Below are 12,591 nucleotides of genomic sequence, written 5' to 3'. Positions count from 1 at the left end.
GGCTGCAGTGGCCTGGCTGCTTTTTCCATAGGTTAGGGTGCAGTTTGTTGTCTTGTCATGTTTCAACTTGCACTGTACCAGAAGGCATAAGGCGTTTGAAAGGAGAAGGTATTAGATGAGAAACAGCATGGACTACCATGTTATTGTGGTTCTCTTTCTGTGATGTCTAAGAGCTCCTGTGAAATAAGGTGGGATTTATGAAGTTCCAGACAGTTGTCTGGAATGCAGAATCCCTTTTATAAGTAAAAGGTCTTTTGCGAAAATTTCAGCTGCTGAGAAGTCTGGAACGTCTAATGAAATAAGGCTTTATGTCTTTCCTAGTACCTCTTGTTGTAGAGCATCTAAGAGTCTGATTGTTGCATACAGAAATCATTCACAGGAAGAGGAGCATGTCCACCGGCGTAGATAACAAGAATTATACACTACATCTTAATCAATTAAGCCTAAATAAAATGGGAGTTAAAAGGAAAAGAACTAATTTATAATAGAGTTTCTTTTAATCTAATTGTGTTATTAGTCTGGGACATGCACCAAAATCTGCATAAAGACATTGATGCCAGGCACTGTGTAGAAACTTGTATGCCTGAATGTGGGGTGAACATCTGGCAATACACAACTGATGTGCAATGCCTCTATCAGCAGCCTGCTTTTTCCTGCAATTTTTTTTTAATTCTTTGTAAAATAAGGTATTAGCTTCTCTGTGGTGTTTTCCTTTTTACTGAGGAAGTCAGGAATTGAAAGGACGTTGTGTCAGCTCTGCAAATTCTTGTCTAATGCAGGTTTATTCAGTCTTTTAATGCAAACTCAAAGACTATATTGATCCCGTTTACGACAGTGTACTTATTGATTTGGTCAGGTATGTTAATCCTTTGTAAATGAGCCCTGATTTGGACTATGGCAGATGTCTGAGCAGTATAGGTTCTTTTTTTGATGCAAACATAGTGTTTGGGTCTGAAATGCTATGATGCCTTTCCATCTCTAGTACCATTATTTTTCTTTCAGGCTCTGATGCATTAAAGAGCTCTGAGGAGAAATACAGCTGTTCTTGCTTTTTCATTTTAAAACACTGGCCTGCCATTTTAAAAGCTTGCCTGCCTGTCCTGTGGTTACTCACAAGTACACAGCATATTATTTTCATTTGATTTGGATTTTTTTTTGGTTTTAACCTGTAATTGCTACTTTGGCTTGTACTTTTGGAGATTGGTACTTATTTGTTTGCACAATCTATAGAACCAAAATTCTTATAGGAACTGAATGGGGTTGCAATGCTAGGTCAGTGAAAGAGGATTTTTTTCAAATGTCTTATGTTGAATGTATAATTTCTGGGTTTTTTTCAATTTTTAAGAAATTCCTTCACATTGAATGTAAGAGTCTATGATACCGCCTTTCATCCACTATTGAAAGATTGATGACTTTCAGAGCAAATCTTGAGGTGTATAAATATCTTTCAGAAGCATAAATATGTTTAGTAATATATAGAAATAGTAAACAATTTAAGATGCGGTAATACTGCATTTTAATAATTTTAAGTATAAAGCTTTGCATTGACCTTTAAATCTGAATACCGTTGTTTAATGTAGATGTTTGAAGTGGTAATATGGTTTTTGTTCTTAGATAGTAGTGTTTATTTTTGCAGTTTTGTGTGTTTTACCTGTTACCTATGCTTACTTTGATGCAATTTACAGTATATAAAGCTATTCTGTATTTCAAGTTGAATAAATTTTTGTAGCATAAAATTCCAGTGAATCTGCAGAAATCACCATATAAGATTCAAATGAATGGAAAATAGAGATCAAGCTTTATTTCAGATAATAATGTATTTAGAAATTGTCTTTACACAGGTAAATGGTTGCAGTTTTATGACAAGAACAGCTATACCTGCAGACTTAATCAGGGTACAGTACTGCAAATTGAATCATAATACTAATGATGAATACTAAAAACCTTAGTTTGTTTTAAGCAAAAACAGTGTTGCTGACTAATACTTTATTTTGCATGCTGTGCTATGCATCTGCAGTTTGCTATATATTAATAGTGTGTATTGATAACTTGAAATGCAAAGCAATTTACTACTTCTGTTAAGGCTAAGAATATGAAACAACTTGCAGAAACGCTTTATGTCAGTGCTTTCAAGGTGTGAATTATACTAACAAAGGAGGTTACCATGGCAATGAGATCTGCGATGCTGTATTATATGTTAATGTTCTAAGGTGCCGTTTGATACTGAATTTGCTATCTGAGTTTACTTACTGTGATAAAGCATAAAAAATGGCATGTTAAGGAACTTGGATTGATTTAGGAAGAAGAATTTGGAGTTGGAGAGATTTGTTCTGAGCATGGAATGCAGCACTCTCACACGCAGCTAGAGGTGGTGGAGAATGAATTGGCTGGGAAACAAGAGATTGAAGAGCTAAACAAAGAGCTAGAAGAAATGAGGGCAGCATATGGTACAGAAGGATTGCAACAGGTATAATTACCTTATGTTGCTTTCTACTTGCTACTCGGTTACATGCAAAAATGCAGAACATCACCTGAAAGAGTTCACACTTAGTGGTAGCTGTTCAGAATGCAGTCAATGTGTGATAGAGAATTACACGTAATTTCTGTCAATCACATACCATGCACTCTGTTGCTTTGCATGGCATTTCCACTGTGTGTTGTTTTTCTCTGTATTATATGACTAAAATTCCAGTCTTCTTTCCAGTGACTTTCTTCAGATCGGGAATGGAAAGACTTTTCTTCAAGAAAAGCCCTAATTCTTCGCTAGTTGTGCAAACACTGCATTTTTTTTAATACCTTCCTCCAAGGTCAGAAAACTTCCAGGTTTTACTTCCCAAAGAATGACATAACTGAGTTGATCCTTGAACCAAAAAGGTGTTTGTATGTCAGACTTCACAGTCTGAAATACAAAGCAACTGTGTCAGAATTTTTTAATAAACATCCAGTAACTTTATATTACAGGAAAGTATTTCTTACTTTAGAAATACCATTGGAATTTAAAATTAGGCTTTAAAGTAAAGACTATTCTTCCAGTTTAAGCAAGTGTTGCAATGCACTGAAGTTAATGCTTTATCATGCTTCATGTCTTACTTATGTCTATCTTTCAATTTGGATTCAGGCCATGTCATTGTGGTTTTTGTGGTTTTTTTGCAAAGTACTGTAGAAATCAAAAATTGTTCTACTGTTCAGTCATTTTCACTGTTGTTATTGCATGGTTTCAGTTTTTTCTGCTTTCATTTGTATTTTATCTGTGAAAATGGATAACATGTTTTCCACCATACTAGAGTGATCTTTAAGTGGTTGCTCTGGAGGAGGTGATTTATTGTTCCTTTGTCCATTGGTGAATTTCTGGTGTTGCATTTTAAGTCAAGCTTAACTTCTAATAACTGTGTCTTGTATCTGTTGTGCTAAACATAATAGTCATAATTACAGCCTAATAAAGAACATAAACATAATTCTAGTTTCCACAATTGTGGCTAATATTTTCCCTGAAAAAGCTAAAAGTGAAAATGTTTACATTTTATTAAATGTCTGATTACTGTTTTAAAAATAAATTAAAAATCTATTAAAACAGGCTGTGGTACAATAATACTATAATATTGGCAGCATATTTTTGGATGGTGGTGGTGCAGTGCATATGTCTCAGTTGAGAAATGTTTATGGTTTATTTTTCAGAAGACACAAAAGAATTTTAAATAGGGAGTGTTGAAAGATGTGTAGTGTGCTTTAGTTCTGCCTGTTTGGTAAAAAGATTGAATTAAAAAAGTTGAAAATTATTGTATAATAATGTGTGGATTGGAACACATAAATTACTTAGTCAGTTTCATTGAATAGTTGTAAAACAGAAAGTATGACACACCTAAGTGTCTGATCTGTTCCTAATTTTCTCTGTTGTAACAAGCATCTAGTATTTCCACTAAGTCCATGCTTTTAAAGTAGGAAGTCACGGCAGTGTTCTGGGAAGAACTTTAAAAAAATTCATCAGATTCTTTGCATAGTTTGACTTGTTTTAGCAACTTCTGTTTTGTATGTTCCATTAAATATTGTCCCTGTCCTCTCAATTGGTAAACATTATCTGGAAACATTATAATTTTAACTTCAAGACTCAAGATATAACCTGGAGAAACTTCTTTGTAGGGTCATTGTAAACAAAGCAGTTACAGAAGATGAGTGACGGATTGAGAAATTTGTAATACATGGAGATGAAGTTTCCGCTAGCTTGAACAGAGTTCAGATTGGCAAAGTGACTTTAAATTAGTGTCTATGTGAACATAGGCCCAGTTAATATTGTAGAATTTCTGACTGCCTGAGCGTAATGCTGCAAAAAAATAAAACACTTGCAAAGGATTTTTCCTGTACTTTTATCAGTGGTTCATCAATTCCAAAAGTTTAAACTATTAAGTTCACTGTATCAGTTTTGCAGCTTGAGCTAATTTTCTCATGTAGTTATGAATAATGTCTCCGTGTTCACAATGTAGGATACTGCCTTGTATCTATTTAGTATGATGAATTCATTTATTGCATTTTTGGTGAGAGATGAATGTACATGAGTAGTTGTACAAAATTGCTGAAACACTATAAATAGATGCTCTGGCTTCATTTATGTTGGCTTGCTTATGTGACCACACTTTTTAGTTTACATATTTAACTAATCCTCTTAAAGGTTCAGATTCTGTTCTGTCATAAATTTAGTTTATGGAGAGGTCATATATTGTTAAATGAGGGGGAAAAGTCTATTTCTGAAATATTTATAAATAGAATTTATGAGTGTAGGGGGAATGGAAATACGCTCCAGTAGGTCTGTGCAACCTCTTTTTACTTAGCTAGAATAAGTTAGTTCTGTTTGGGTGGGGTTTTTTGTGGCTTTGATGTCTACTAATAGTTAAGTATTGTCTTTTGTAGCTGCAAGAATTTGAAGCTGCTATCAAAAAAAGAGATGACATTATCACTCAGCTCACTACTAACCTACAGCAGGCACGGAAAGAAAAGGATGAAACTATGAGGGAGTTCTTGGAGCTTACTGAACAAAGTCAAAAACTGCAAATTCAGTTTCAGCATGTAAGTTACAGGACTACAAATAGTTTCTGGGGGTTTGAAAATTAGTGTCACTTGGGAGGGTCTGTAAATGGCTACGTCCTGCAGAAACAGAAATTTCTGTGCATTCCTTTAAGAATTGGCCTCAGTACAGATCAGCAGTAACTTTACTGGCCCTACAGCTGTCATTAGAATACCTGGTTTATTGTATTAATTCACTATAAAATAATGAAGATTAGTCTGCTTTCTTTTCTTGTATATAGTAATTGCTTCTGGTAAGTAATGGATGATAGCAGTTATCTTAAGGAAGAGCACTTGTGTAATTAGTTCTCAGAGCTTTGAGCAGAAATCCACCCTTTTCCCTTTGAAATCAAAGCAGTCAGCCATCAACTTTGGTGGGCCATCATTTCATGCTCCAGTCCTTCCTATATTTTTGGGTAAAACCTGCCTCTTGCAGTGTTATTAGAAGGTAGTTTAAGTAACACAGTTAAGTTTCAGAGAAGGATTTGTTCTAGAAAACACTGGTGTTTGATGTGCTGTGGACACTTAATCTGTGACTAAAGTTTATAGTGGTGTAGTTGAATATTGTAGTATTTTATGCTGATTAAGCACTTTATGTAGCTTTTTTGAACTTCAAGTGGGTTATATTTTAAAGTCTGAGTATTTACTATTAAAAATCTGATTTTGAGGACAGCACTTAGAACTAGTTCATTTTACTACTTAGAAATGTTTCTGAGACACTGCTGTCCTGTGCTAGCTCACCATAAAACAGTTCAATATCAAATATTTTCCATTGGTTGGCCATCCCAAAAGAAAAAGTATATTTCAGTTCCTCCTAAAAGAGCTTACAAAATTTTGTGATAGTTTGTATGTAGTGTAAGCTGTTTCTGAAAAACTTGATATACTTTATGTTTGGGATTTTTTCACATTTAAGTTGCAGGCAAGTGAAGCCCTAAGGAACACCAGCCATAGTTGCACAGCTGCTGATTTATTGCAAGCCAAGCAACAGATAATATCACATCAGCAACAGCTAGAAGAACAAGAATATCTGCTGAAGAATTATCAGAAAAAGAATGAAGAATTTGAAGTGCAGATTACACATCTTCGAGACAAAATCACCACATATGAAGTGGTATGTTCCTTACTAGAAAGATCTCTCTTCCTAGTCTGTTTTTCATTTCAGGATTTTGTGGTTCCATTGAAATGTAAGGGCCAAAGCAGAGATTGTAAGTGTGAGTGTGCAGCATATAATGCATACAAAGATCCCAAGTTTTTAAGACTGGTCCTGTCAGCTAGCATTTAATATGTATATTATTTAAAACTGAATTTTTTATGTCACTAGTATGTACTGTGTTTTAAAATCTGCAGAAAAATTTACAACAAATTATGAAACGATATTGTGTATTAGAATGCCTTCATTAAACTACATTATTTTCATTTTTTTCCCTAACAAAATAACCTGCTTGAACAATCTTGTCTGTTAAGAAAAGAATGAATTATTTTCTTCATATTCCTTTTTTTAATTATCCTTTATGGAAAATATCTTAAATCATAGAATCAATTAGGTTGGCAAAGACCTTTAAGGTCATCAAGTCCAACCATTACCTCAGGATTGCCAAGACCCACCACTAAACCATATCACTGAGGGATAATGACTAACAAAATTAAGTGTCATTAATGGTGACAAGAGACAAAACTTTCAGTAGGTTGCAGCACTTTTTAAATCTTGTTTTAAGTAACAGAGCACAACTGGAAAAAAATGGATGGGATTATTTTCTTTTTTGACCTTTTTTTTTTGAGAGAGATGATGCGAGGGCAGGGGTGCAGGGATTGTCACTTACTCCAGAGGTGCAGAAAACCTCCAAATGAGATGAACAAATATTTATACTTACTTTTTATAAGTGATCACTAGCCTTGTAAAGAAAGTCATTGTGTTTAAATGGCTAAGTATAAATGTTCATACATGTTCAGTTATCAAATTAAAAATAAGAACATGGTTTTGCTCATTTTTTAAAGGAAAAACAAAAAAATGAGGGAGAAGATTTAAGTAAACTACAAGAAAAAGATGTATTTGTTGAAGAGCTGGAAGCAAAACTTGGAGAAGAAGAAAAAAAATCATTTCAGCTCAAGGAAAAATTATCAGATGTCAGTAAATTACTTGAAGAATTGAAAGAACAGATTTCTCTAAAGAACCAAGAGATAAATAATATGAGAGCTGAACTTACCACCTACAAACAGAAAGAAAGACAATGCTCTGATGAAATAAAACAGTTAATGGGAACTGTGGAAGAATTGCAGAAACGATGTTACAAAGATAGCCAGTCTGAAGCTGACATTGTGCAAAGAATGGAATTAGAAACACAAAGGAGACTGGCACAACTTCAGGCTGAATTAGATGAAATGCACGGCCAGCAGATTGTACAAATGAAGCAAGAATTAATTAAGCAACATGCAATGGAAATGGAACAGCGTCTTTCGCAACAAAAGGTAGAATTGGAGAAAACTTCAAGCCTGCGTTTGAATGAGAATGTTAATAAAGATCAAATGCATTTAATGACTATTAAAATTAATGAAATGAATGTAAAATTGCAAGATGCTGATAATGAAAGGAAAAGAATAAAGCAAGAATTGTCGCAACAGATGGAAGTCATTTCAGCAGAGAGGTCTCTTCAGCAAACTAAAATTGAAGATCTTCTCCAAGAACTGAATTTTTCAAGAGAGCAGGTTCAAAGAGCCAAACAAAATATAGTGGATATGGAATGTAAATTAAATGAAGCCGAAAAACACCAGTTTATGATTGAAGATTTAAAAACTCAGTTGGCTTCTGCCTCTGAATTTAGGAAGGAATTGGAATTAAAACATGAGGCAGAAGTCACAAATTACAAAATAAAACTTGAAATGCTGGAAAGAGAGAAGGATGCAGTTTTGGACAGGATGGCAGAATCTCAAGAAGCAGAATTGGAGAGACTGAGAACAAAGCTTCTGTTTAGTCATGAAGAGGAACTTTCCAGACTTAAAGAAGATTTACAAAAAGACCACATGGTCAACATGGAAAGCCTTAAAGATAACTTGAATATGCATCATAAGCAGCAGTTAGATGAGATACAAAATGAAATGAGTCAAAAGATAAAAGCTGTGCAATATGAAAATGACAACTTACTCACCAAGCAAAATCAGTTGATATTAGAGATTTCAAACCTTAAAGATCTACAGCAGTCTGTTGTAAATTCTAAATGTGAAGAAATGACACTTAAAATCCATGAGATGCAGAATGAGATTGAAGTGCTTAGACAAGAGGAAAAAGAAAAAGGTACCCTTGAACAAGAAATTCAGGAGTTGCAGCTTAAAACTGAGTTGATGCAGGAACAAATGAGGGAGAGAGAAGATTGCCTTCAAAAAAAATGTTCTGAACTTGAAACACAAAATAACCTTCTTAAAGGGGAAAACAAAACTCTGGAAGAGAAATTAAAAGGCATGTTGGTAGGCTCTGAAGAGAATGTTATTTGTAACAGTGTTAGCTCTAATTCAGACATTTTGGACTTACAAAAGAGAATAGAAAAGCTGATTACTGAAAACGAGCAACTTAAAAACCAGAACGGTCAACTCCAAGAGGATACTGAAAGGCAGAAGAGTGCCTTTGCGTTTACTGAGAAAAAACTTGAAGCTAGTTATATAGAGCTGCAGAAAGAATGTGCTACTCTTCTGAAGGCAAAAACTGAGTTAGAAGAGGATAAGAATAAGCAGGAAGCTGAATATAAAATCAAACTCAAAGATTTGAATGAAAAACTTCACTATTTACAAAGCAATAGATCAGTTCTATTTAAAACTAAAACTTCTGGTTTTGAAGGGAGTAAAGAAATCAAGGTGTCTAGGGCAGGCACATTTGAGGCTGGAGAATATGTTGAGAAAGATGTGACAGAACTGATGGAAAAGCTTGAGGTTGCCCAGCATGAGAAACTGGAATTATCCCTGAGACTTTCCAATCTCTCTGAACAGTTGAAGTCAAAACATAGTGAAATTTGTCATTTAAATGAAAAAGTTAAATCCTTAAAAGATGAGAAAGAACAAGTTCTAGCAAAATGTAAAGAACTAGAAGTCATAATTAGCCATGCTCAGAGAGGAAATAATAGTACTAATTTTCCTAAGACAAAATGCTCTAAAGGAAAATCTCTAAAAACTGCTGCTCCAGCATCTGAAAGCAGAAGTAAAACTGCTGATCCAAGGAATAAAGTTGATGAAGGAATAAATGTAAGAGGAAATCTAGGTTCAGATAAAGATATCAGTCGTGAAATGACAAAAAGAAAGGAAGTTCAGCAAATGTGGAAACCGGAACAACAGTCTCTTGTAGAACATTTGCATGGGATGACAGACAGGCTGTCTGATGAAACATCATTAATAGCTGTTGCCCAGAGTGAAAATAATAATCTTCAGCAGCAGGTGGATGCCTTAAAATCAGAACAGGTACGTTACATAAAGCAGTGTAGAAAACAGTTTACCTATGAAAATTTGTAAGCACTTGCACTTGGAAATTTGCATCGTATTTTTCCTATTAGATAGTAAGTTAGATAAGTACAGGCGTATGGTCAAATGTGTATGGTAATGTGGCCAGTGGTTGACAGTGGTTTACATGAATTACCGGAATGATAACCACAGTCAATGTGTGTGAGGATGGTTTTTTTTTTAAGTGAAAGAAATACTCTTCCCTGACATTTAATTAAATCAGCAACAACAATAAAAGGTAAGAAGAAGATGTCTGGAGTACTTTGCACTTTGATGTAGCATTTATATTACTTGAGGTGATGACTTACTCGGAACATATTTTTTTTCATTCTGTGATTAGGTTTTCAGTTCTCTAAGTACTCATTCAAACAATATAAAGATAGAAACTCTTGGCTACACCAGTCATTTTTTATCAGTCTTGTGAAATACTCATCTCCATTTTCAAAACTTTTATCTATATGCAGTTTTCACTTCTTAAGGCATGTATCTGTATGTGAGAGTGAGAAATGTGTGAAGATACAAAGTTATGCATATTGTGATTCTAACCAATCTGTGTTTTGCTGGAGAAATTTTGCTTGTAATTTTTGGCATTGTAAATGAGTTGCAGGTAGTATTGAAAGAATTGTTGTGTCAGTAAAAATAGCTAAGTATTGCGTTACCAGTATTTAATTAGTGCTGGAATCCTAAATCTGGCTTTAAATTTATATACAGTGATGAAGTTGAATAGCATGGTGCAAGAGGTATGCAGCTAAGGTTTCTGTAGAAATAGATGTTAACCAGTCTTCTACTTTTTTTTTATTTTTTTTTTTTTTTGATTTTTTTTCCCATGTTCTAAAAATCCACCTGACAGTGAACTGATACCTCCACTGCCTAATTTTATGTTGTGTTGTAGTTCATCCATTTCCTAAGAAATAAAATAAGCAAAGCCACACTGGAAACAGTTGTGAGGTTATAGAAAAGAGCTGCAGCTGTATAATGTCTGGGGATTTTTGGTTTGTGGGTTGTGGGTTTTTTTGGTTTTTTGTTGGGTTTTTTTTTATGAGGCTGTGATAACAGTCTTGCAAATTCCTGCCTTAGAACTAAAAAATCATCATGGTCTAGAGGTGTCTAAAAACCTTTTCAAACTTGAACTCCAAATAGCTTGTTATTGACATATCCTAAACATGTTTAGCTTAGGAATAACATCCGCCAAAGTTCATACTAGAATGTTGGGAATGAATGTTTTTAAGGTCTGCTAATGATCGTCTTTTTTTTTCCTGTGTTTGCAGTGAACTTTCTTAACCTACTCTGTTGGTAGTGATATTGCTCTCACTTCATCTGGGTAAAGTTTGTTGGGTTTTTATTGCTGCAAAATAGAAATCGGAGCGTATCGAGTTTTCTTGATTTTAGTTCTGTTTTTATTTTGAGGTTTCATACTGTTATGTTACAATTTGATTTTTCAAAACTGCATATATGTCTTTTTATTCAAAGACTGATTTACAGCTACAGATGGAAGCACAGCGTATTTGCCTGTCTCTGGTTTATTCAGCTCATGTAGACCAGGTTCGTGAGCACTTGAAAGCAGAAAAAGAGAGTGCACTTTGCAGTCTTAAAGAGGAACTTGTACATAGCCATCTACAAGAGATGAATGATCTGAAAGAAATGCATCAGCTGGAGCTCCAGACCTTGAAAATTCAACAAGCAGGTAACTTGACCAAAATTATGGGAATGAGGCCTTTGATATGGAAAACAGTGTCTTTAAAGAAGCACATGTACATGTAGCTGTCCAGTAAATCATTTTTATGCTAAAGTGGTTTTGTACCAAATTGTTTACCCATTATAAGTAGTCTGTTACTCAGGGAGTATTTCCTATATCAGGAAATAGGAAGTATTACTACTTATGTTTTGCTATTTTGTATTAGGTGAATTAATCGTAAGAACTATATAGTAGATTCACCTTTAAGGTTGTATTATTTACTGAAATAATAAGCAAATGCATCAGAAAAATATTTTGGGGCTCTTTTCTCTCAGTTCTCTGTTCTTTGAATTCCTGCACTGACTTCTATCCTACATTAAATAAGATTCTACTACCTCTTGAAACTGTTTTGTACCTGTGAGCTTTTATGTTGTCATGATGGTTTTCTATCCCTACTTTTTCTGTGATCTCACGATTGGCCCTTATGTAATTTTTTTGTCGTAAGTTCTTTGTCCCCTAGTATGTTTCTGTAAAGTTCAACCTTTGTAGAGGTTACAAATGCACAAAGCTATTTCTTTTCGCTTACTCCTCTTGAACATGCAGTTCTACCATAATAATTGAATGGACGTGATGGAACAGGAAGGATGGGAACAAAACACTCTGCCTTTCTAAGAGCTGAAGAGGCAACCTCACCAAGGCAGGAAATTAGGCCTTTGAAAAATTGTTGTGCGTCTAGTGTTTAAAAATAATATGAATAATTTGTATTCATAGATGATGAAGTCAAATCTACACAAAGACTTATAGAAAAGCTAAATGAAGCTGTGACTGAGGAATGTTCTAGGCTTGCTCAGGTAAGACTTAACAAAAAGCCTTTTTTAGAATAGAAATTTTGAAAACGAAAAAATTGTGTGTACAGTGAGTCATCCTATTTTCCTACATATTTTTAACAGGTTTTCATTGCAGCTTTCCTCTTTGCATTGGCCTTGTCTAGACAATTCTGCTGTTTTATACCTACTTTTAATCTTCTATCTGACGTTTGTCTTATATTTACAACTTCAGAAGTTGGGGTTTTTTTTCCTTTCTATATATCTTTGGCTATATGTTTTTGATTTAACAGTGATCTGATGTCACGCACATATTGACACGCAGGCCATCACCCTCATGTTTGCAATAAGATAGTAATTTCTTTCTTTGCAGCAGAATATCTTTTACAGACTTGAAAGTGCCTGAGAATCTAACAAAATTGCTCTCTATAGTTTTTCAGTGAATCAGTATTATAGTCAAAAATTGAAGGTTATTTTTAGTTTGTATTCCAATATCAGCCAGCAGTAATAAATACTATTTTGCCTGTTTATTGTAGCCCTTACAGGTACTTTTTGACC

The 12,591-nt window shown here is 34.3% G+C and overlaps 1 protein-coding gene across 7 annotated transcripts in view; it reads left to right on the top strand.

The window, feature by feature from the left end:
- The window catches only part of AKAP9 (A-kinase anchoring protein 9), a 112,747-nt gene that overhangs the window by 37,773 nt on the left and 62,383 nt on the right, over nt 1–12,591 (top strand). For 5 of the 7 annotated variants that reach the window (XR_013956253.1, XM_080610569.1, XM_080610572.1 and 2 more), the window contains exons 4-10: nt 1,842–1,895; nt 2,300–2,467; nt 4,903–5,058; nt 5,969–6,166; nt 7,051–9,495; nt 11,005–11,218; nt 11,981–12,060. Coding sequence is in view for 6 of the 7 variants with exons in the window: in XM_080610569.1 (XP_080466695.1) it covers nt 1,842–1,895; nt 2,300–2,467; nt 4,903–5,058; nt 5,969–6,166; nt 7,051–9,495; nt 11,005–11,218; nt 11,981–12,060 (3,315 nt within the window). In the remaining variant the exon portion in view is untranslated. The remainder of the gene's footprint in view (nt 1–1,841; nt 1,896–2,299; nt 2,468–4,902; nt 5,059–5,968; nt 6,167–7,050; nt 9,496–11,004; nt 11,219–11,980; nt 12,061–12,591) is intronic. The other 2 variants (XM_080610570.1, XM_080610573.1) reach the window with 2 other exon arrangements.

This window comes from Psittacula echo, assembly GCF_963264785.1.
Source record: "Psittacula echo genome assembly, chromosome: 2".
Taxonomy (NCBI): Eukaryota; Metazoa; Chordata; class Aves; order Psittaciformes; family Psittacidae; genus Psittacula; species Psittacula echo.
The sequence above is the reverse complement of the archived record's forward strand: the minus strand, read 5'-3'. Positions and strand labels throughout refer to the sequence as shown.